The 15,588-nt window shown below is 41.5% G+C and overlaps 1 protein-coding gene across 4 annotated transcripts in view; it reads right to left on the bottom strand.

Moving 5' to 3' along the window:
• The window catches only part of LOC306649317 (zinc finger protein 10-like), a 73,047-nt gene that overhangs the window by 12,165 nt on the left and 45,294 nt on the right, over window positions 1–15,588 (bottom strand). The window contains exons 1-3 of one of the 4 annotated variants that reach the window (XM_079120164.1): window positions 7,653–8,097; window positions 2,664–2,790; window positions 1,616–1,735 (exon numbers count right to left, since the gene is read on the bottom strand). In XM_079120164.1, coding sequence (XP_078976290.1) covers window positions 1,616–1,735; window positions 2,664–2,666 — 123 coding nt within the window. In that variant the 5' untranslated portion in view covers window positions 2,667–2,790; window positions 7,653–8,097. Of the gene's footprint in view, window positions 1–1,615; window positions 1,736–2,663; window positions 2,791–7,652; window positions 8,098–15,588 lie in introns of those variants that run through there. The other 3 variants (XM_079120165.1, XM_079120163.1, XM_079120166.1) reach the window with 3 other exon arrangements.

Below are 15,588 nucleotides of genomic sequence, written 5' to 3' on the forward strand. Positions count from 1 at the left end.
TGCGAGAAAGGAAAAGAGAGCTGGCCCCACTGTAGTGTAGCTTCCGTGGGCACACGGTAGGTCCCCAGAGGGCTCTTGTGCAAGTCTAGGGCATGGGTAAACCCAGGAACAGGAGCCAGCTTCAGAGCTGAAGGGTTCAGAAGCCAGAAACTGGCCAAGGCCACCGGGAGCAGCCTGAGGAGAGGTTAAGTGGGTGGCGGAAGGGCTCACCTGTACTCCTAGCATTTGCTAAACTAGCAATGTCAGGGTCTCCTGGAAGGACCCAGGGAAGCTGAGGGGGCTTGAGATTTATGGGAAGGATGCCAGAGTGAGGAGAGTCACCCTGAGAGGTGGGGAACACTGAGGCAGGAGCTGTGGGGCAGTGCACAGAGATCTGAGAGCACCTCCAAAGAGTACCGCCACCTGACCTCCTGCCAACACCCTGATTCTGCACTTCAGCCTCCACAGCTCTGACACGACACATTTCTGTTGGTTTATCAACCCAGTTTGTGGTACTTTCTTACCGCTATCCTAGAAAACTGATACAGGAAGGCTGACCCAACTGTGGGTCAAAACTAGTAGCTGAAGACACTGTCCTATTTCCTGTTTGTATATATCGACCTCAGCACATTTAATGTAGTTTTGTAAACATAAAAGAAAAATTCTGAGGAAAACGTTCACTATGGTTATCTTCGCATGGTAAGATTTTTTTAAAGGCAGTGCATTTTCTAATTTTTTAAACAATAAGCACATGCTCACTGTTTAATATTTAAATATTTCTTATCATACATACATCACCTTACTGCATTTTCTTCCCATGAGCCTACCGAAGCCCTTCCCCAGGAGGAAAGGAACCCAAGAAGGGTTGAAGGGGCAAGTTTTATCAATGACTAGTGGCAAGGTGGAAGCAGCCCCTGCCTGGCCACAGCAGCCCCTGGCCTGGGGGCTGCCTCAGCCTCTAGAGAGTCCATGGGCTCTGAGAACCTCTCCCACCCATTTCCTCCAGTCTTTTTTTTTTTTTTTTTTTTTTTTTTCCTGTGGTGCTGGGGATTGAACCCAGGGCCTTGTGCTTGCAAGGCAAGTGCTCTACCAACTGAGCTATCTCCCCAGTCCTCCATTTCCTCCAGTCTTTAACATGAGAAAGAAAAACAAAATACTCTCTGGTTAAGAAAGCAGCCTTTATGCTGTGACCACAGTGCAAGAGGGGAACATACATGGAGGTGACAGTAGCATGGGCAGAACTAAAGTCTCACCACACAGAAGAAGTGAAGGTCACCTCATGGGAGTGAAAGATGGCCGTGGCTGGGTTCTTTCTCCAAGGGTCAGGAGAACCCCCTTGCTCCTAGCTCTGCCCTCTGTCCTCCCAGTAAACTGTCCACTCCACTAAATCCTTGAAGGCCCTTTGATGTGATGGTGTCACCCCAGCAGCTCTGTCCCCAGGGGTCAGGGTTGTTTCAGGCATAGGTAGATGCTGTCTTCACTGACACCGTCCACCTGCAGCCCTGAGCTACGTGGAGATGCCTCAGAATAGGGACCTTGCTTTTGAAAGAGGACTCCTGCTCTCCAGTCATCTTCTGAACAAGAATAGTTTTGTCCCTGGGATGCAAGTCCGCTCGCTTGTGGACCCAGCACTCACCTTCAGTGGGAGGCCCCATTTTGGCCTCTGAGCCTCTCTGGAGAAGAAGAAAGCTGGTCGGTGCAGGAAGGAGGAAGCCGTCTCAGTTACCAAGTCTGGCCCTAAGCCTTGGCCAAGACACTAAAGAAAATTGAGCCATGAGGCTCCTGGGAGAATATCAGTAGGGCCCTTTGCATCCCAGCTGCTGGCAGGAGAAGCCAGAAAGACCGAGCACACAGAAGGAGTCTAAGCTCCTTTTTCGGCTTTGAAAATGGAGGGGCCACATGAGAGGGAAAGCAGGTGGCTCTAGAGCCGAGAGGCCCCTGCCGTCATCCAGCAAGGAACTGGGGACTGAGTCCTAAAACCCAACTCTGCCAACCACTTGAATGTCCTGGGAAGCAGATTCTTTCCCTGCGCCTCCGGATAATAGCCCGCCAATGCCTTGCTTTTGGCCTTGTGGTACTGGGTGGAGAGGCCAGCCAGACACACCTGCACTTCCAACCTGAAGAACCGTGAGCTCGTGAATAGGTATTGATCACTCCATCAGTAGTTGTATAGACAACTAACACATGCCTCTCCTCTACTGGGTGCTCACAAGACAGCTTCGGGTTGAGCGGGAGCCCAGGCACACACCTTGGGAGTGAGGGTCTGAGGGAAGGCATTGCTACCCAGAAAGGAACAAAATGAAGCCATCCAGAATTTCCTGGGGAACAAAAGCTGGAAGCTGCTAGGGGAGGGCAGCAAACCCTTATGATCCCAGATCACAGTAAAACCTACTGCATTTTGTCATGGCAGAGATGCAGAAATGCATCCTGGGCTTAAGCTTAGGTGTCTCCTAGCACTAGAAGAGGAGCAGGATCACGGAGACTCCAGGACCGACCTAAGACTGAGATGACAAGGAGTACTTCTGCCCCTCCCCACCAGGCTGGGAAGCACTGAGAAGCAAGCAACAGCTATCTACACCAGGAACGGGTCAAGAGGGGATGACCCCACTTGAAGCACAACGTGATGCTACAGAATTATGAGATGAGTGGTCCACTGGAGGTAACCATAGCAACAGAAAACCTACCATCTATTCCAAAGCTAACTGGATGAAGCTCAATCATCCTGTTGACCTCTCAGCTCCACACAAAATGACAGTCCAATATAACTGAGCCCATGTCCAGTCTCTGCTGTCCCCCACACAACATCTAAGCCTTCAAGAGAAAGATATGAGATGTGCAAAGGAGTGAGAAAAAAAAGAACCCACTGTAGAAAAACCGAGCAATGAATAGATGCCAACACCCTCTTAGAGCTGTAGGCAGCAAGAGATGCATACAATGGAATCGCGTGGCAAAGGTGCATAAAGCAAAAAAGTCCAGGAGAAACTGACAAATCATCACAGTAAAGGATTTTAATATCCATTTTTGGAAATTAAGACTTCGAATGCAAAAAAAGAAAAAATAAGGATACAGAAGACATAAATAACAATTCAGAAACTCAATGAATTGAATATAGATAGAAGAATGTACTCAACAATTAGAGGATGTACATTCTGTTAGACACAGAGTATTTATAACTAATGAGCTAAAATACACGCTTCAATGAATATCAAAAGAAACTCAATGTTATATAGATCTGACACAGAAATCTGTGAAATTAGAAAAATGCAAAAAATATTTAAATTATTAAGCCTCAAATGAAATGGATCCATTTTCAAAATTATACCCATTAAAGAAACACCAGGTTCACTTTTTTTTTTAATTTTATCAAATTCTATTTAAAATTTTTGCAATACGTATATGTAGTTCATTTGGGGTAGTTGTCAATTTTAGTAACTTACATTTTTCTAGAATATTATCCCTCTTACTTTTGGATTTATGGTGTTAAATAATTACTAATAATAATTAAAAGTAAATAATCTCTTAACATTAGAAAAAGTTCCTGAAATAGCCTTTTTCATGTCCAGAAATGGTTTGTTTTTGCCTTCTCTTGATCAATCATGACTAAGATTCCTTTCAATCATAAATTTTAAATACAAACCAATTATTATTTTATTAATGTTAATAAATCCTTCCCAAGAATTGACTTTTTTTCTTTTTAACTTTTTTATTTGGGCACAACTTTAAAGTCTTGAGAATCATACCAAGAATTCCTGAATCCCGTCATCTAGAAGTCCCAATATTAACAGCAGGTGGAGAGATTTTTTTCAGGACTGATGGAGGAAGAAGTTTCCACCATAAGGTGGCAGAGCACATACAAAAAAGTTAGTTGAGTGAGGCCCTTCCAGGGTCTCTGGCATGGGGAGAAGGGTAAGGCTACTCCTGGGTATCTCTGCGTCACAGCCACTTGGGGTCTTGATAACCAGATGGTTTGTCATCTCTATGGATAACAGATGGTGACTGCCATTTCCTGGGATGTGCACAGCAGGAAGGCTCTAAACGACTAAAAATCTGCTTAATTTGGGTTATGATTAAAACAACAGGATGCTTTGATATTTAAGGTTAGTTTGCTGGTGGGTTTTTGAATTAAGATGTCTCAGCCTCCTGAGAAGAAATGAATAATGAAGGGGTCACTATGTACAGGCCATTTCGGGCTCATTCACGTAACAATTTACTTCATCCTTCTTTTCCTCTTTCCCCTATAGATAATGGAAAATGTGCATTTCCACAAAATCAAGGATATTTTGTCACACAACCACAGTGTGTAATCAGAAATCAGGAAATCAGGAATCCAACACCACGGTCAAGCCCACAGCCCTCATCCACATTCCACCACTTGTCCCGGTAATAGCCTCTCTGGCTATGGAGATCTCAGATATTTCACTGCTTTCTTTTTCATGCCTCTCTGGTCCAATAGTCCAGAACAGTTTCTTCAATCTTTGTCTTTCAGAACACTGAAATTTTTAAGAATTACAAACTCTTATAGTTATATTGTTCTTCGATTTAGGTTTTTTTAAGGTTTCAGCATGATTAGATTCAGGTAATACATTGGCAGCAAGAACTTTTTTTTACCTCTGCTATATTATTTCTTTGAGTCTGAAAATTTCTGTTGGGTGTGGTGGCACATTCCTATGATCCTGGTTGTGCAGGAGATTGAGACAGGAGGATCATAAGTTTGAGGCCAGCATGGGCAACTCACTGACACCCTGTCTCTAAATTTAAAAAAATTTTAGAAGTTCTCAGTGGTCAAGTTCTTGCCTAGCATACGTGAAGTCCTGTTCAATCCCCAAAGTTATGGGGCAGGGGAGAGAAGAGGAAAAATAATTCCACTTATACTTGTTTCTTTTCTCTTACACTTTTTGGGTTTACTCTTTTTCTAGGCTAGCCTCCTGAGTTGAATGTCATTAATTTTCAGTCTATTTATCTAAAATTTTATTTTTTGCAGTGCTGGGGATAGAATCTAGGACCTTGTGCTTGCTGGGCAAGCACTACATCTGAGCTACATCCACAGCCCTTTTTCTTTTCTCGTTTCTGTTTATTTGTTTAATTAATTAATGCTGAGACAGGGTCTCTGCCAAGTTGCTGAGACTGTTCAGAATTTATGATAGTCCTCCCTTGGTCTCCCAGGTAGCTGGGATTACAGAATGGCACCACCATGCCCAGTTTCTCTCAGGTTTTTTATTTAATGTATATCTTAGGGTAATAAGAAGTTAAAAAGAAAGTACTGAAATTAATTATTGGGACATTTTGTGAAAACTAATAAAATAATTGGTTTGGATTTTAAACTATGGGCTGGGAATGTTGCTCAGTGGTTAAATACCCATGTGTTCAATCCCTGGTATCAAAAAAAAAAAAAAATGTGTACTTCTTTTCATTCATTACTTTCCCATGTTCATATATGAATACACAACCAGTGTAATTCCACATCATATAACAACCAGAAGAATGGGAAGTTATACTCCAAGTATGTATAATATTTCAAAATACATTTTACTGTCAACTAAACTGTTTACTGTATAACTAAAAGGAATAAAAAACATTTAAAAACTAATAAATTGACAAAGTTCAGACACAACTGATCAAAAGAAAAAAAGCAAACCATGAAAAAAGAGACAATTCATAAATAGTAACTTTTTAATATCTTTGTTTATTTTTATGTGGTGCTGAGGATTTAATCTAGTGCCTTGCACATTAGAGGCAAGCACTCTACCACTGAGCTGTAGCCCCAGCCCTGTAATTTTTTAATTATAAGAAATTGCCATAAAAATTTAATGCCATAAATTAAAATTAAATGGGGCAATATTCTAGAAAATGAAAATTACACAAATTGACTGAGGAAGCCAGAATAAACTATTGAACATTAAATGAATTTAAACTCAAAAATACACCAAAGAAACCTCAGAAGTTTTATCAAATTCTATTCAAAATTTTTACAAAGTATATAAGCCAAAATAGATTTATACCTAGGACATACGAAAAAAACACCAAAAACAAGTAAGAAAAAGACAATCAAGAAATAATAGACAAAAGTGTTAAATACACAAAATAATCCAATGTATTATTTATGGCTACATTCATACCTAGTATGTAAACAAAAACCATAGAAGGATACATAGAAATGTTTGGACTTGTCACCTTTGGGTGGAAGAGTACCAAAAGGCTCCATAGTATTTATAAGATTTTAATTCTTTAGAAAATCCGAAGCAAATGAAACTTTTAACACTTGCTCAATCTAGATAAGTACAAAGATTTCTTTCTGTGTGCTTAACTTTGCTATCTATGTAGATGTTTTCTAATATTACTACTTTAGTAGTAAAATATAATTATGGTAAAAAATAATTATGGATTGGAAATGGGAGAAACCTCTAATAGGAAGCCAAGTGTAGGTCATAATGGAATGAACACGCATTTGGCTTCATCAAGATTTAAAATCGGGGCTGGGGTTGTGGCTTAGTGGTAGAGTTTGCCTAGCATGCGTGAGGCACTGGGTTGGATCCCCAGCACCACATTAAAACAAACAAACAAACAACAACAACAACAACCAAAAGAAACGAAATAAAGGCATTAAAAAATATTTAAAATCATAGTCCCTGTTTCTTTCCCCTAGCCCCAGTTCAAATCTGTTTGTCTTTAAAAAGCATCAAACAGACTGATCCTCCTTCAACTCTGCATTACATCCCATATGGCCTTTGCTTACCTCTTTTCACCAAGTGCCTTAAAGTAATGGTCTACACTAAACCGGCTCCCACCTGCTTACTCTACCTGTACGTTGCAAAAGGAGGCGAGGTGCTCTTGCTGTCTAGCTCACGTTGTGTCCTGTTTCCATGCCTTTACATATCTGAGACCTTTCTGGCTAGCTCTCACTACCTCAGTCCTGCCCTTATCAACTCTATTCGTTTCGAGTATATGGGAAACCCAAATCCACCAGTGCCTTGCAACATTGCACCGGGCTGGAGCCGAGGAAGACCACCCCCCGGCCCCCGACCTAGCCCGCAAGCCTCCTCCAGGGGCTCCCAAGTCTCCAGCCTCTTTGCCGCGCTAAGTCCGGCAGTACTGTACCTCTCGCCCTTACAAATGCTGCTCTCTCAGCCCGGAATACCCTTTTGTCCCGTTTCACCTGCGTAGACCCTATTTTCAGGTCTGACCTGCTGTCTCCATTCTCAAGTCGGAACTGAGCCTCTCCACGGTGGGTATTCATTCAACCAGTATGGGTAGTGATCAGGCAAACTCCTGGTTGCCCTTATTTGTTAAAGTGACCAACAATTCCACAAGATTCAAGCTAAGGATGGGACTCAGTTCTTTGCTCCCCTGGAATCTGACCCAGGAGCTCAATAAATTTTTCTTGAATGAACAAGAGCCCTGAGATACCAACCACTTTACATTCTTCGTTTTCCTCGTCTCTGTGCCTTCTTCTGGCTATAGTGTGGTGTGGGCAGGAGTGAGGGAAGGTTAGAGAGGAAGGGGACATCCCCTACCGGGACAGTGGCTTTCCTCCGTGACACCTTCCTCCCCTAGAGACCCAGGCACTGGACTAGGCAGGAGTGGAGTTCAGAGACCTGGATGGGCAGAGAAGCTCCAGGGCAAGGTTTAGAAGCAAATCCACTTGAGGAAAGAGGGGTGACCTTTGGGCAGCTCACCGGAGTCCGCGCTGTCACCTAGGTGGTCCCTGCACACACCTCTGGGGGGTGGGCTCCGACGAGCAGCGCTGCGGGAGGACAGTGTCGGTGAGAAAACAGGCTTGCCCGCAGCTGCCGGACCCACTACCTGAGGGTCCTCCAGCAGAGCCGGACAGCACTCCGACACTTGGATGTCGGACTGAGCCCCGAGGAACACGCACTACACCTGCCTGGTGCCCAGACGCGTCTGCAGCAAGTGGGTGCCAGCCACCCTGGTACCACACACAGCCCCGGAGCGAAAGCACACCTCTGTGAGGTAAAGGAGCATCCAGTCCCAGGCGCTGTAGGTACAACTTAGGGTCCGGAAATGCGCACATCCGACCCCAACCCCTCAAAACACTGCGTAAGAGCCCCCCACCACAGGGGGAATCGGACTACAACTCCCAGTAGGCTCCGCGGCCAGGTGCTTCCGGCTCCCTGTGATACACTTCCGGCCGTGGCGCGAAGCCGCATGGGCAAGCCAGACGTGGCAGTGTCCTGACCGGAAGATGCCTCCGTGGCACCCGTGGACTCTAAGGCTGTAGGTGAACGTGCCCCCTCCCACGTTCTCCCCTCGCCTGTGGTCCCTCTCGCCGGTCCCCCGTGAATCTGATTTGACCTCGGCCCTGCGCCACCTTGTGGAGTGGGCAATGGCTTTCACCGAACTCCAAAGTCCGACCAGGGGCTGGCGCCAGGTCTCGCGCCTAAAAGTATTAGGCCTATTCTCAATCCTCGTGACAACACCAAAATGGGTGTCCTGACCCCCATTTCGTAGATGAGGAATCGGAGGCAGCCTAACGCCATATGCACCCTGGAGGAATCCTGGGAAAAGGTATCAGGTTTCAGGGACCCTCCTGTAAAAATTATGGCTGTAACTCATAAGGTGATCATGAAGTTAAGATGTAGAAGAGAGGACTGGGGCTGGGGCTGGGGCTCCGTGGTAGAGTGCTTGCCTAGCACACGTGAGGCACTGGGTTCAATCCCCAGCACCACACAAATATAAACAAATAAAGGCATGCTGTCCATTTACAACTACAAAAAAAAAAAAAAAAAAAGATGTAGAAGAGACTGAAGTGGAGGTGGGACTGGACTATAGCCAGAGCGTGCATAAAAATAGAACTCTGATCAACTACAGCTGCAGTTGGCCCAGGAAACCTGGAAGTTCTTATTGACAATAAACAGCCCATGAAGTGCATTTGCTCTCTCTTCTAATGATCCAGGAAATTAACTTTTATATAACTTTTTAAAAAATAATTTTTGCAACCAAAAGCCCCAAGTGACCAGAACTTGAACAATGTGACAGCTTCCTTAAGGAACCAACCAGAGAAAACCAAATATGCAGCCCTTACTGCCACCTTTTGTTCCACATTTTTGAACATTTTAAAAGCTGATTCCTACTGTTTGTATGGCCTCCTTCTGATTAGCCACCTCCAGCTTTCCTAGGTCAGTGCCTCGAATCAGGGCATACCTGAAGCCTTCCCTATAGCCAACATAAAGCTTTCCTCCTGCCTTTGAGTCTGCCAAAACCGACTCCCTTGCTATGGCATGCTCTGAAAAAATAGCCTTTTGCCTGTTCTAATTTGAGTGACCTTGGTTTATTTCCACAGATAAAATTAATATTGTTATGTAGATTCTGCTTATTGTGGCCAGCTTATTAGCTTACTACCTTTGTGCAGTTTTTCCTGTCAGTTGTTATGAAAATTATTCAAGATTCACGTAGTGATGATAAAAGAAATTTGAAGTTTAAAATAACTTTTTAATGCTAGCCCATGTATACCTCTGCAATTAAATCTTAAAACTCTGATATTTCCTGTATTACATAACTGTCAATAAATTGGAGTTGTTGTTTTACAATTTTTACTAGAACTGATAGGGGACAGATATGAGTGGTGAGAATGTGAGGTTAAGGAAATAGTTCTATAAAATGGGACCACTGTGCTGGCCCCACATGCATTCTTTTCCAAGAAGCAATTTACTCGCAGCCCTGCCTGCCTGGCTTAAGTGGACAGGATATGTCACATTTCTCAGCAAACTACCTATTATTTGTAGGAGTAATGCAGGTCCAAAATAATGTCATTGAAAAGACCACAGGTTACCCGGAAGGAGGAGGCTTTTGTGACCCTTTTCACAAACCAGATCCTGGAATTCAGGGAGATAAGGGTAATTCCTCCTAACCATAAATCCTAACCATAAAATCCATAAGACTTTATTGTTAAGAATCCAATTTGAGGGCTGGGGATATAGTTCAGTTGGTTGCGTGCTTGCCTCACATGTGCAAGGCCCTGGGTTCAATCCCCAGCACCAAACACACAAAAAAGGAATCCAATTAGAACCAGTCATTATGGGCCAAAGTGATCCAGAGTTGTCATGGCAGTGGGGACTTAAAGCTGAAAGTTATCCTGCTGTCAGTCAAAAATCAAGAAGTGAATCTGAGGACTGCCTGGAAATATCTCTGGGATCTCCAATAAAACTGGAGTGTAGGAGAGGCACACTGTCCATCTCCTCTCTGAGAGGACCCACTTCTCTCCCTTGGGAGTGTCTCCTTTTCCTTATCCAGAGATGTTTTCTTTATTTAATTTTTAGTTGTAGATAGACACAATACCTTTATTTTTCGTGGTGCTGAGAATCGAACCCAGTGCCCCGCACGTGCTAGGGATGCACTATACACTGAACCACAACCTCAGCCCTAAGACAGATGTGAATTTTCATGTTTGTTACTCTCAGCAACATGTCTGAAATCTTTCTGACCTGATCACAAGAACTGGGGTTCAAAGGGGGACCTTTGTGCCGACTCAGTTTTCCAGAAGGACCCAACCCTATGACAGAATTACTGCAGAGTTTAAACAAATAAGATTGTTTGGAGCTAAAATAGATATCCCTTATCAAAAGTGAAAAGGCACCCAAACCTTTCCAGACGTGCGAACTCATACAAGAGATTTTATTAGGCAGACGAACAGTGTCTGCCTTGAAGAGAGAGCTCGCGAGAGAGGGCAAGGCGGTGGAGCTTCGCTTAAGTAGTTGAGTTTCCCGGGCTAAGGACCATCGGGCCTGTTGCTGAGCAGTTAAAATTGGCGGGCTACGGATTAAGCCAAAGGCTGTGGAGCACAAGCTGACAGGTGGACCAATGGCTGGCTAGGATGGCAGGGTGACAGCTGGGGTGCTGTCATGCCTCCTTGACTTCTCCCCCAAGACGTGTCCTGTGCTGGGCTGCCCAGGAAGGAGCCCCACAAGGTCGTAGGGTGCGCTGGTCGTAGGCAGCCTGAGGCCTGCCTGGGTTAGAGCCAGACTGCAGGGCAAACCCAGCGCCTGCCTGCTGCCTGCCACGGCCAGGCGACATCCAGCGGGTTCACCCTGCCACAGTGTCCGCTGGCTGTGCAGCCCACTATACCCTATAATGTCTCATGTGTGGTGGGGCAAAGAATGTCTTCATGTGATTTTTCAAAAAACTATTGAAATGGTCATTTTAGATACTAATATGTCCAAATAGTAAATTTTATATTAATTTGTTTTGCATTCCTGGATACAGAAAGTGAGATTTTTTTTTACATGCTCTTAGAATCAATTCATGCCCTTTTCAAGGAAATAAAGTGATCCTGGGGCTGGGGAGATAGCTCAGCTGGTAGAGAGCTTGCCTCGCAAGCACAAGGCCCCGAGTTTGATCCCCAGTACCAGGAAAAAAAAAAAAAAAGTGATCCTGTTCTTTTGTAACATGGGATTTGTTTTATTTGTTTTGTTTGGTTTTGTTTCTACTTCCTTTATCATCAGGTTTGGATATCAGGGATTTGAGTCCTTTGCTGATTCAACTGCAAGAATAGATTTCTACATTGTGGTTTGTTCTAGAAAGAATCAAACAGAAGAAATCATCTCCTTACAAAATGTTCAGAGAGATTCATTTATGAAACTTCTGAATACAGGAATTTTTGAAGAATAATCCTTTTAGGGGTTTTGTTTCTGTTCTTCCTGTTTCACTTATTTTGGTAACATATGTTGTCTTCCAAATTGTCCTTTAGTTAGTATTTAAGTTTATTTTACTGTTATTTATTATGTCTATAAATTTAATTAAAATTTGTAGGTTTATTTTTAGAGTTTTCCAAGAATTAGTTCTCTTTGTATTGATTAGCTAAACCAGAGATTTGCCTATCAATTTTTCAAAAATTGAAGTCTTAGATTTGTTTATTCTACTTTTCCTTTTCTTCCCTAATAAGAGAGAAAATAAAATTCTCCTAGAAATCATCTTCTAACATCAACATTACATGGAAACTACTTTAAAATAAATGGGGAAGTGGAACTTTCTGTTCTAATTGCAAACAGAGAATTTTAAATGTATGGAAGCATATTATTTAGGGTATGAATAAAACTGCTGTAGTAAAGAACCCCAAATAAAAGTGTTTTAAAAATCATCAATGATTATTTCTCATGAAACTACCCAAGTAGTTCCAAAGGAATCACAAAACTGGGTTCCTTCTAAATTACTGCCTTGCCATCCTTAGGGGTTTTCCTATTCTGTATGGTTCAAGATGGTCATTGCCACATCTGTATTTCAGTCAGTGGGAAGGGAAAAGGGAAGTGGATAGAAGAAAACTACCCACCTTTTTAAAATCATTTCTTGTCTTATCCCATTAGACAGATCTTAAGTTGGTTTACCATCACTATTTACACACAAGGCTGGGAAATGGAGGTTATTTGAGGAGAGCAGTGTTTCCAAGTTAAATGTGGGGCTGTCAGGGGAAGGGGCATATCCACTACTTTAGAAGGAGAGACCAGAGGAGTAATAACTAGCAGTCTCCACCACCAGGGATAAGATAGGAAGCAGGATATCACAGGGCCTGCCAGCCAAACCATTCAAAATGACAGTGATACTAGCCATGAACCTCCTCATACCTCCCTCTGTGAGTTAGAAGATAGATTGCACTGAATTTACTTGGTTTTTCTGTTTAGAGGATTTTATTTTGCTTTATTTTCCCAGGCAGACAGTCAAATCTGGTTCCCGTTACTCCATCTTTATGGAAACACAAGTTCATCTTCATTTTGGAGGATCCTTTCACTGGATAGAATTCTAGGCTGCCAAGATTTTTGTTTTCCTTTCAGTACTCAAAAACACCATCCATTTCTTCTGACTTCCATAGTTTATCTTATTTCTCTGCTTTACTTTTATAATGTGTTTAATAGTTGGATGTAAGAATCTTAGAACAGCAAGCCAAGAAAAATATGATTACAGGATAAATTCATTAAATAGAACTTAGAGTAGAAAGGGTCAAAACACAAAGATCTAAATGCTTAGAAGCTAAACAGGACAATATGTTCTTTATTTTAGAATAAGGAAAGATTTTTAAGGAAAAAAAAAAAATATATATATATAAAACCCAGGTAGTTATGGGGGTAGGAAAGTTATGAGATGGGATTAAATGTGATGTGGGGTGAAAGAGAAAGGGGTGTCAAGAATAACCCAAGGGAGAAAACAAATGGCCCTGGCACTAGCCCCAGTCTTGCAAAAATCAAGGAATACCATCATATCATGGCCATTACAGCAGTTTGAAATCTAACATCCAAGTCCCATTTCCTAAGCCAAATGACATCCCCTGAAACTGCCTTATTATGTCATTACCGCTAGTACTACTAGTTAACATTAATTGAATCCTTACTAAATGCCAGACACAATGGCGATTGTTTTCCATACAGGATTTATTGACTTTCCACACCAACCTTCTGAGATAGGTACTACAGGTTGAGTATCCCTTATCTGAACTGCTTGGGACCAGAGTGTTTCAGATCTGGGAGTTTTTCAGATTTTGGATTACTTACATAGACTACATCAGTTCAACATCCCTGATCTGGAAATCTGAAATCTGAAAAATTTTGAGCATCCTGTAGGCATGATGGATTTAGAATCTTTAAATTAAAATTTTAAATCTTTAAATTGAACATTGAGGGATGCTCAATGTATAAGAATCTCCAATTTACCAATGAGGAACTTGAGGTTTAGAGAGATTATATGTCTCATATGGTTAGAAAACAAGATTTAAAATTCATGATTTCTGAGCTGGGGATATAGCTCAGTAGAAGAGTACCCACGTAGCATGCACAAGGCCCTGGGTTCCATCCAGCATACCCAATAAGGGAAAGAGAAAACTTCTGATTTTATCTTCCTCAACATACCTGTTGTCTAGAATTTATGACCTATGATCTTAAAAGTCATTTAAGAGACATACCGACATCAAAAAGTTAAAAAATGAGCCAGGGGTGGGAATGACATCCACCATTTGAACACTCTTGTCTTGGAAAGTTTAACAAATCTTTTTTTTTTTTTTTTTTTTTTTTTTTTTTGCAATGACCATGAAATAACTAACCCTTCTTTTTTCTCCTACATTCTTCTGGCTGTAGCATTTCCATCCTTGAGAAAGAGTCTTTGGATGGAATATACTGTCATGTCTTCACATTAAATGATAATAGAAAAGAAAAACAATTCATGTGGTTAGTTAACAAAATCTGTTCATAATTATGTCAAAAGAGTTTTCTGATTTCTGAATATAACCGGGTGTGAGCTTCTTTAGATACCTTGCTCTTCAGTTTGAAGGTGAAATAATTTTTTGAATAAGCCCATTATCTTAACAAAACATCTTTTCAGAAGGCATTTTCCCATGAGGTTAGACTTGATTGGCTTGATTTATCTATCTCATTAGGTAGAAGGGAGTTTGGATGCACAGAGGAAGAGGATGCGGTTGAGGAATTGGAAACCTATCACAAATACAAATCTTGTACATAGCACCTCAAGTCTTCATGTTCCTTGGGGGTTACTTTAATGTATTTTCCCATATAAATTAGACCTCTCAGTTTCTTTTCCCACTTTGATCCTTATCCTTTGCATCTGAGTGAAGCTGAATTCCTATAAGCTCTAAAGACCACCCCCTCTTAAATGCTGGAGCCTTCAGTAAAATCTGACCCACCTCCATTAGAAATCATAAAGGCAAAACTGATCAAAACGTGGAAATTTTAGAAAATCAAAAGACACTCCCTTTATACAACTCTGTTCAAATAGTAAGAAAGCCTAAAAGAAATTTATAATTTTCCAGAGAAATACAACTTACCAAAATTGACCCCAAGTAGAGACAGAAATTCTAAGAGAGCTACTTAGCATAAAGAAGCAGAAAAACAAGAGTTTCCACATGTAAGATGCACTTAGTGTTACAGAGAAATTACACCAAACCTTGAAAGATCACATCATGCCAACTGTTCTCAAAGTATTCCAGAATAGAGAGAAAGAACATTTCCAAAATATGTTTATAAAATAAGAGTATCATTTTTTTAAAAGCCGATAAAGAGGGGCTGGGATTGTGGCTTAGTGATAGAGTGCTTGCCTGGCATGTGTAAGGCACTAGTTTTGACCCTCAGCACCACATAAAAATAGATAAAAATAAAACAAAGGTATTGTGTCCATCTACAACTGAAAAAAAATTTAAAAGCTGATAAAGATCACACACCAAAATAAACCTTCACATCAACCTTACTTTTGATGTCTTGATGAAAAATCTTAAGATATTAGCAAACAGCACTCTATTTTAAAGATAAAACATTGTAATCAAGTGATGTTTCCTTCAGAATTTGGGTGCTCAAGTACTGGGAACATCATTAATATAATACATCATGTCAATGGAACTAAGCAAAAAAGTTGTATGGCCCTTCTGGAGGCAGAAGAAGCATTTAATAAAAGTCAACACCTATTCATAACAAAAGAAACTATGTAAATAGGATTAACAGATACTTCCTTAAGATGATGAAATATGTATATACTCCAGTCCAAAGTCAACATCTTAATGAAAAAATTCTAAAGAATTTCTCAGTAAAATAAGTAATGACACAGACTTTTCACTCTACTCATTAATATTGTGTTGGAGTTATTCAGCACTGCAATGAAATCTGA

This window comes from Sciurus vulgaris (genome assembly GCF_902686455.1).
Source record: "Sciurus vulgaris genome assembly, chromosome: 18".
In the NCBI taxonomy this organism is placed as follows: domain Eukaryota; kingdom Metazoa; phylum Chordata; class Mammalia; order Rodentia; family Sciuridae; genus Sciurus; species Sciurus vulgaris.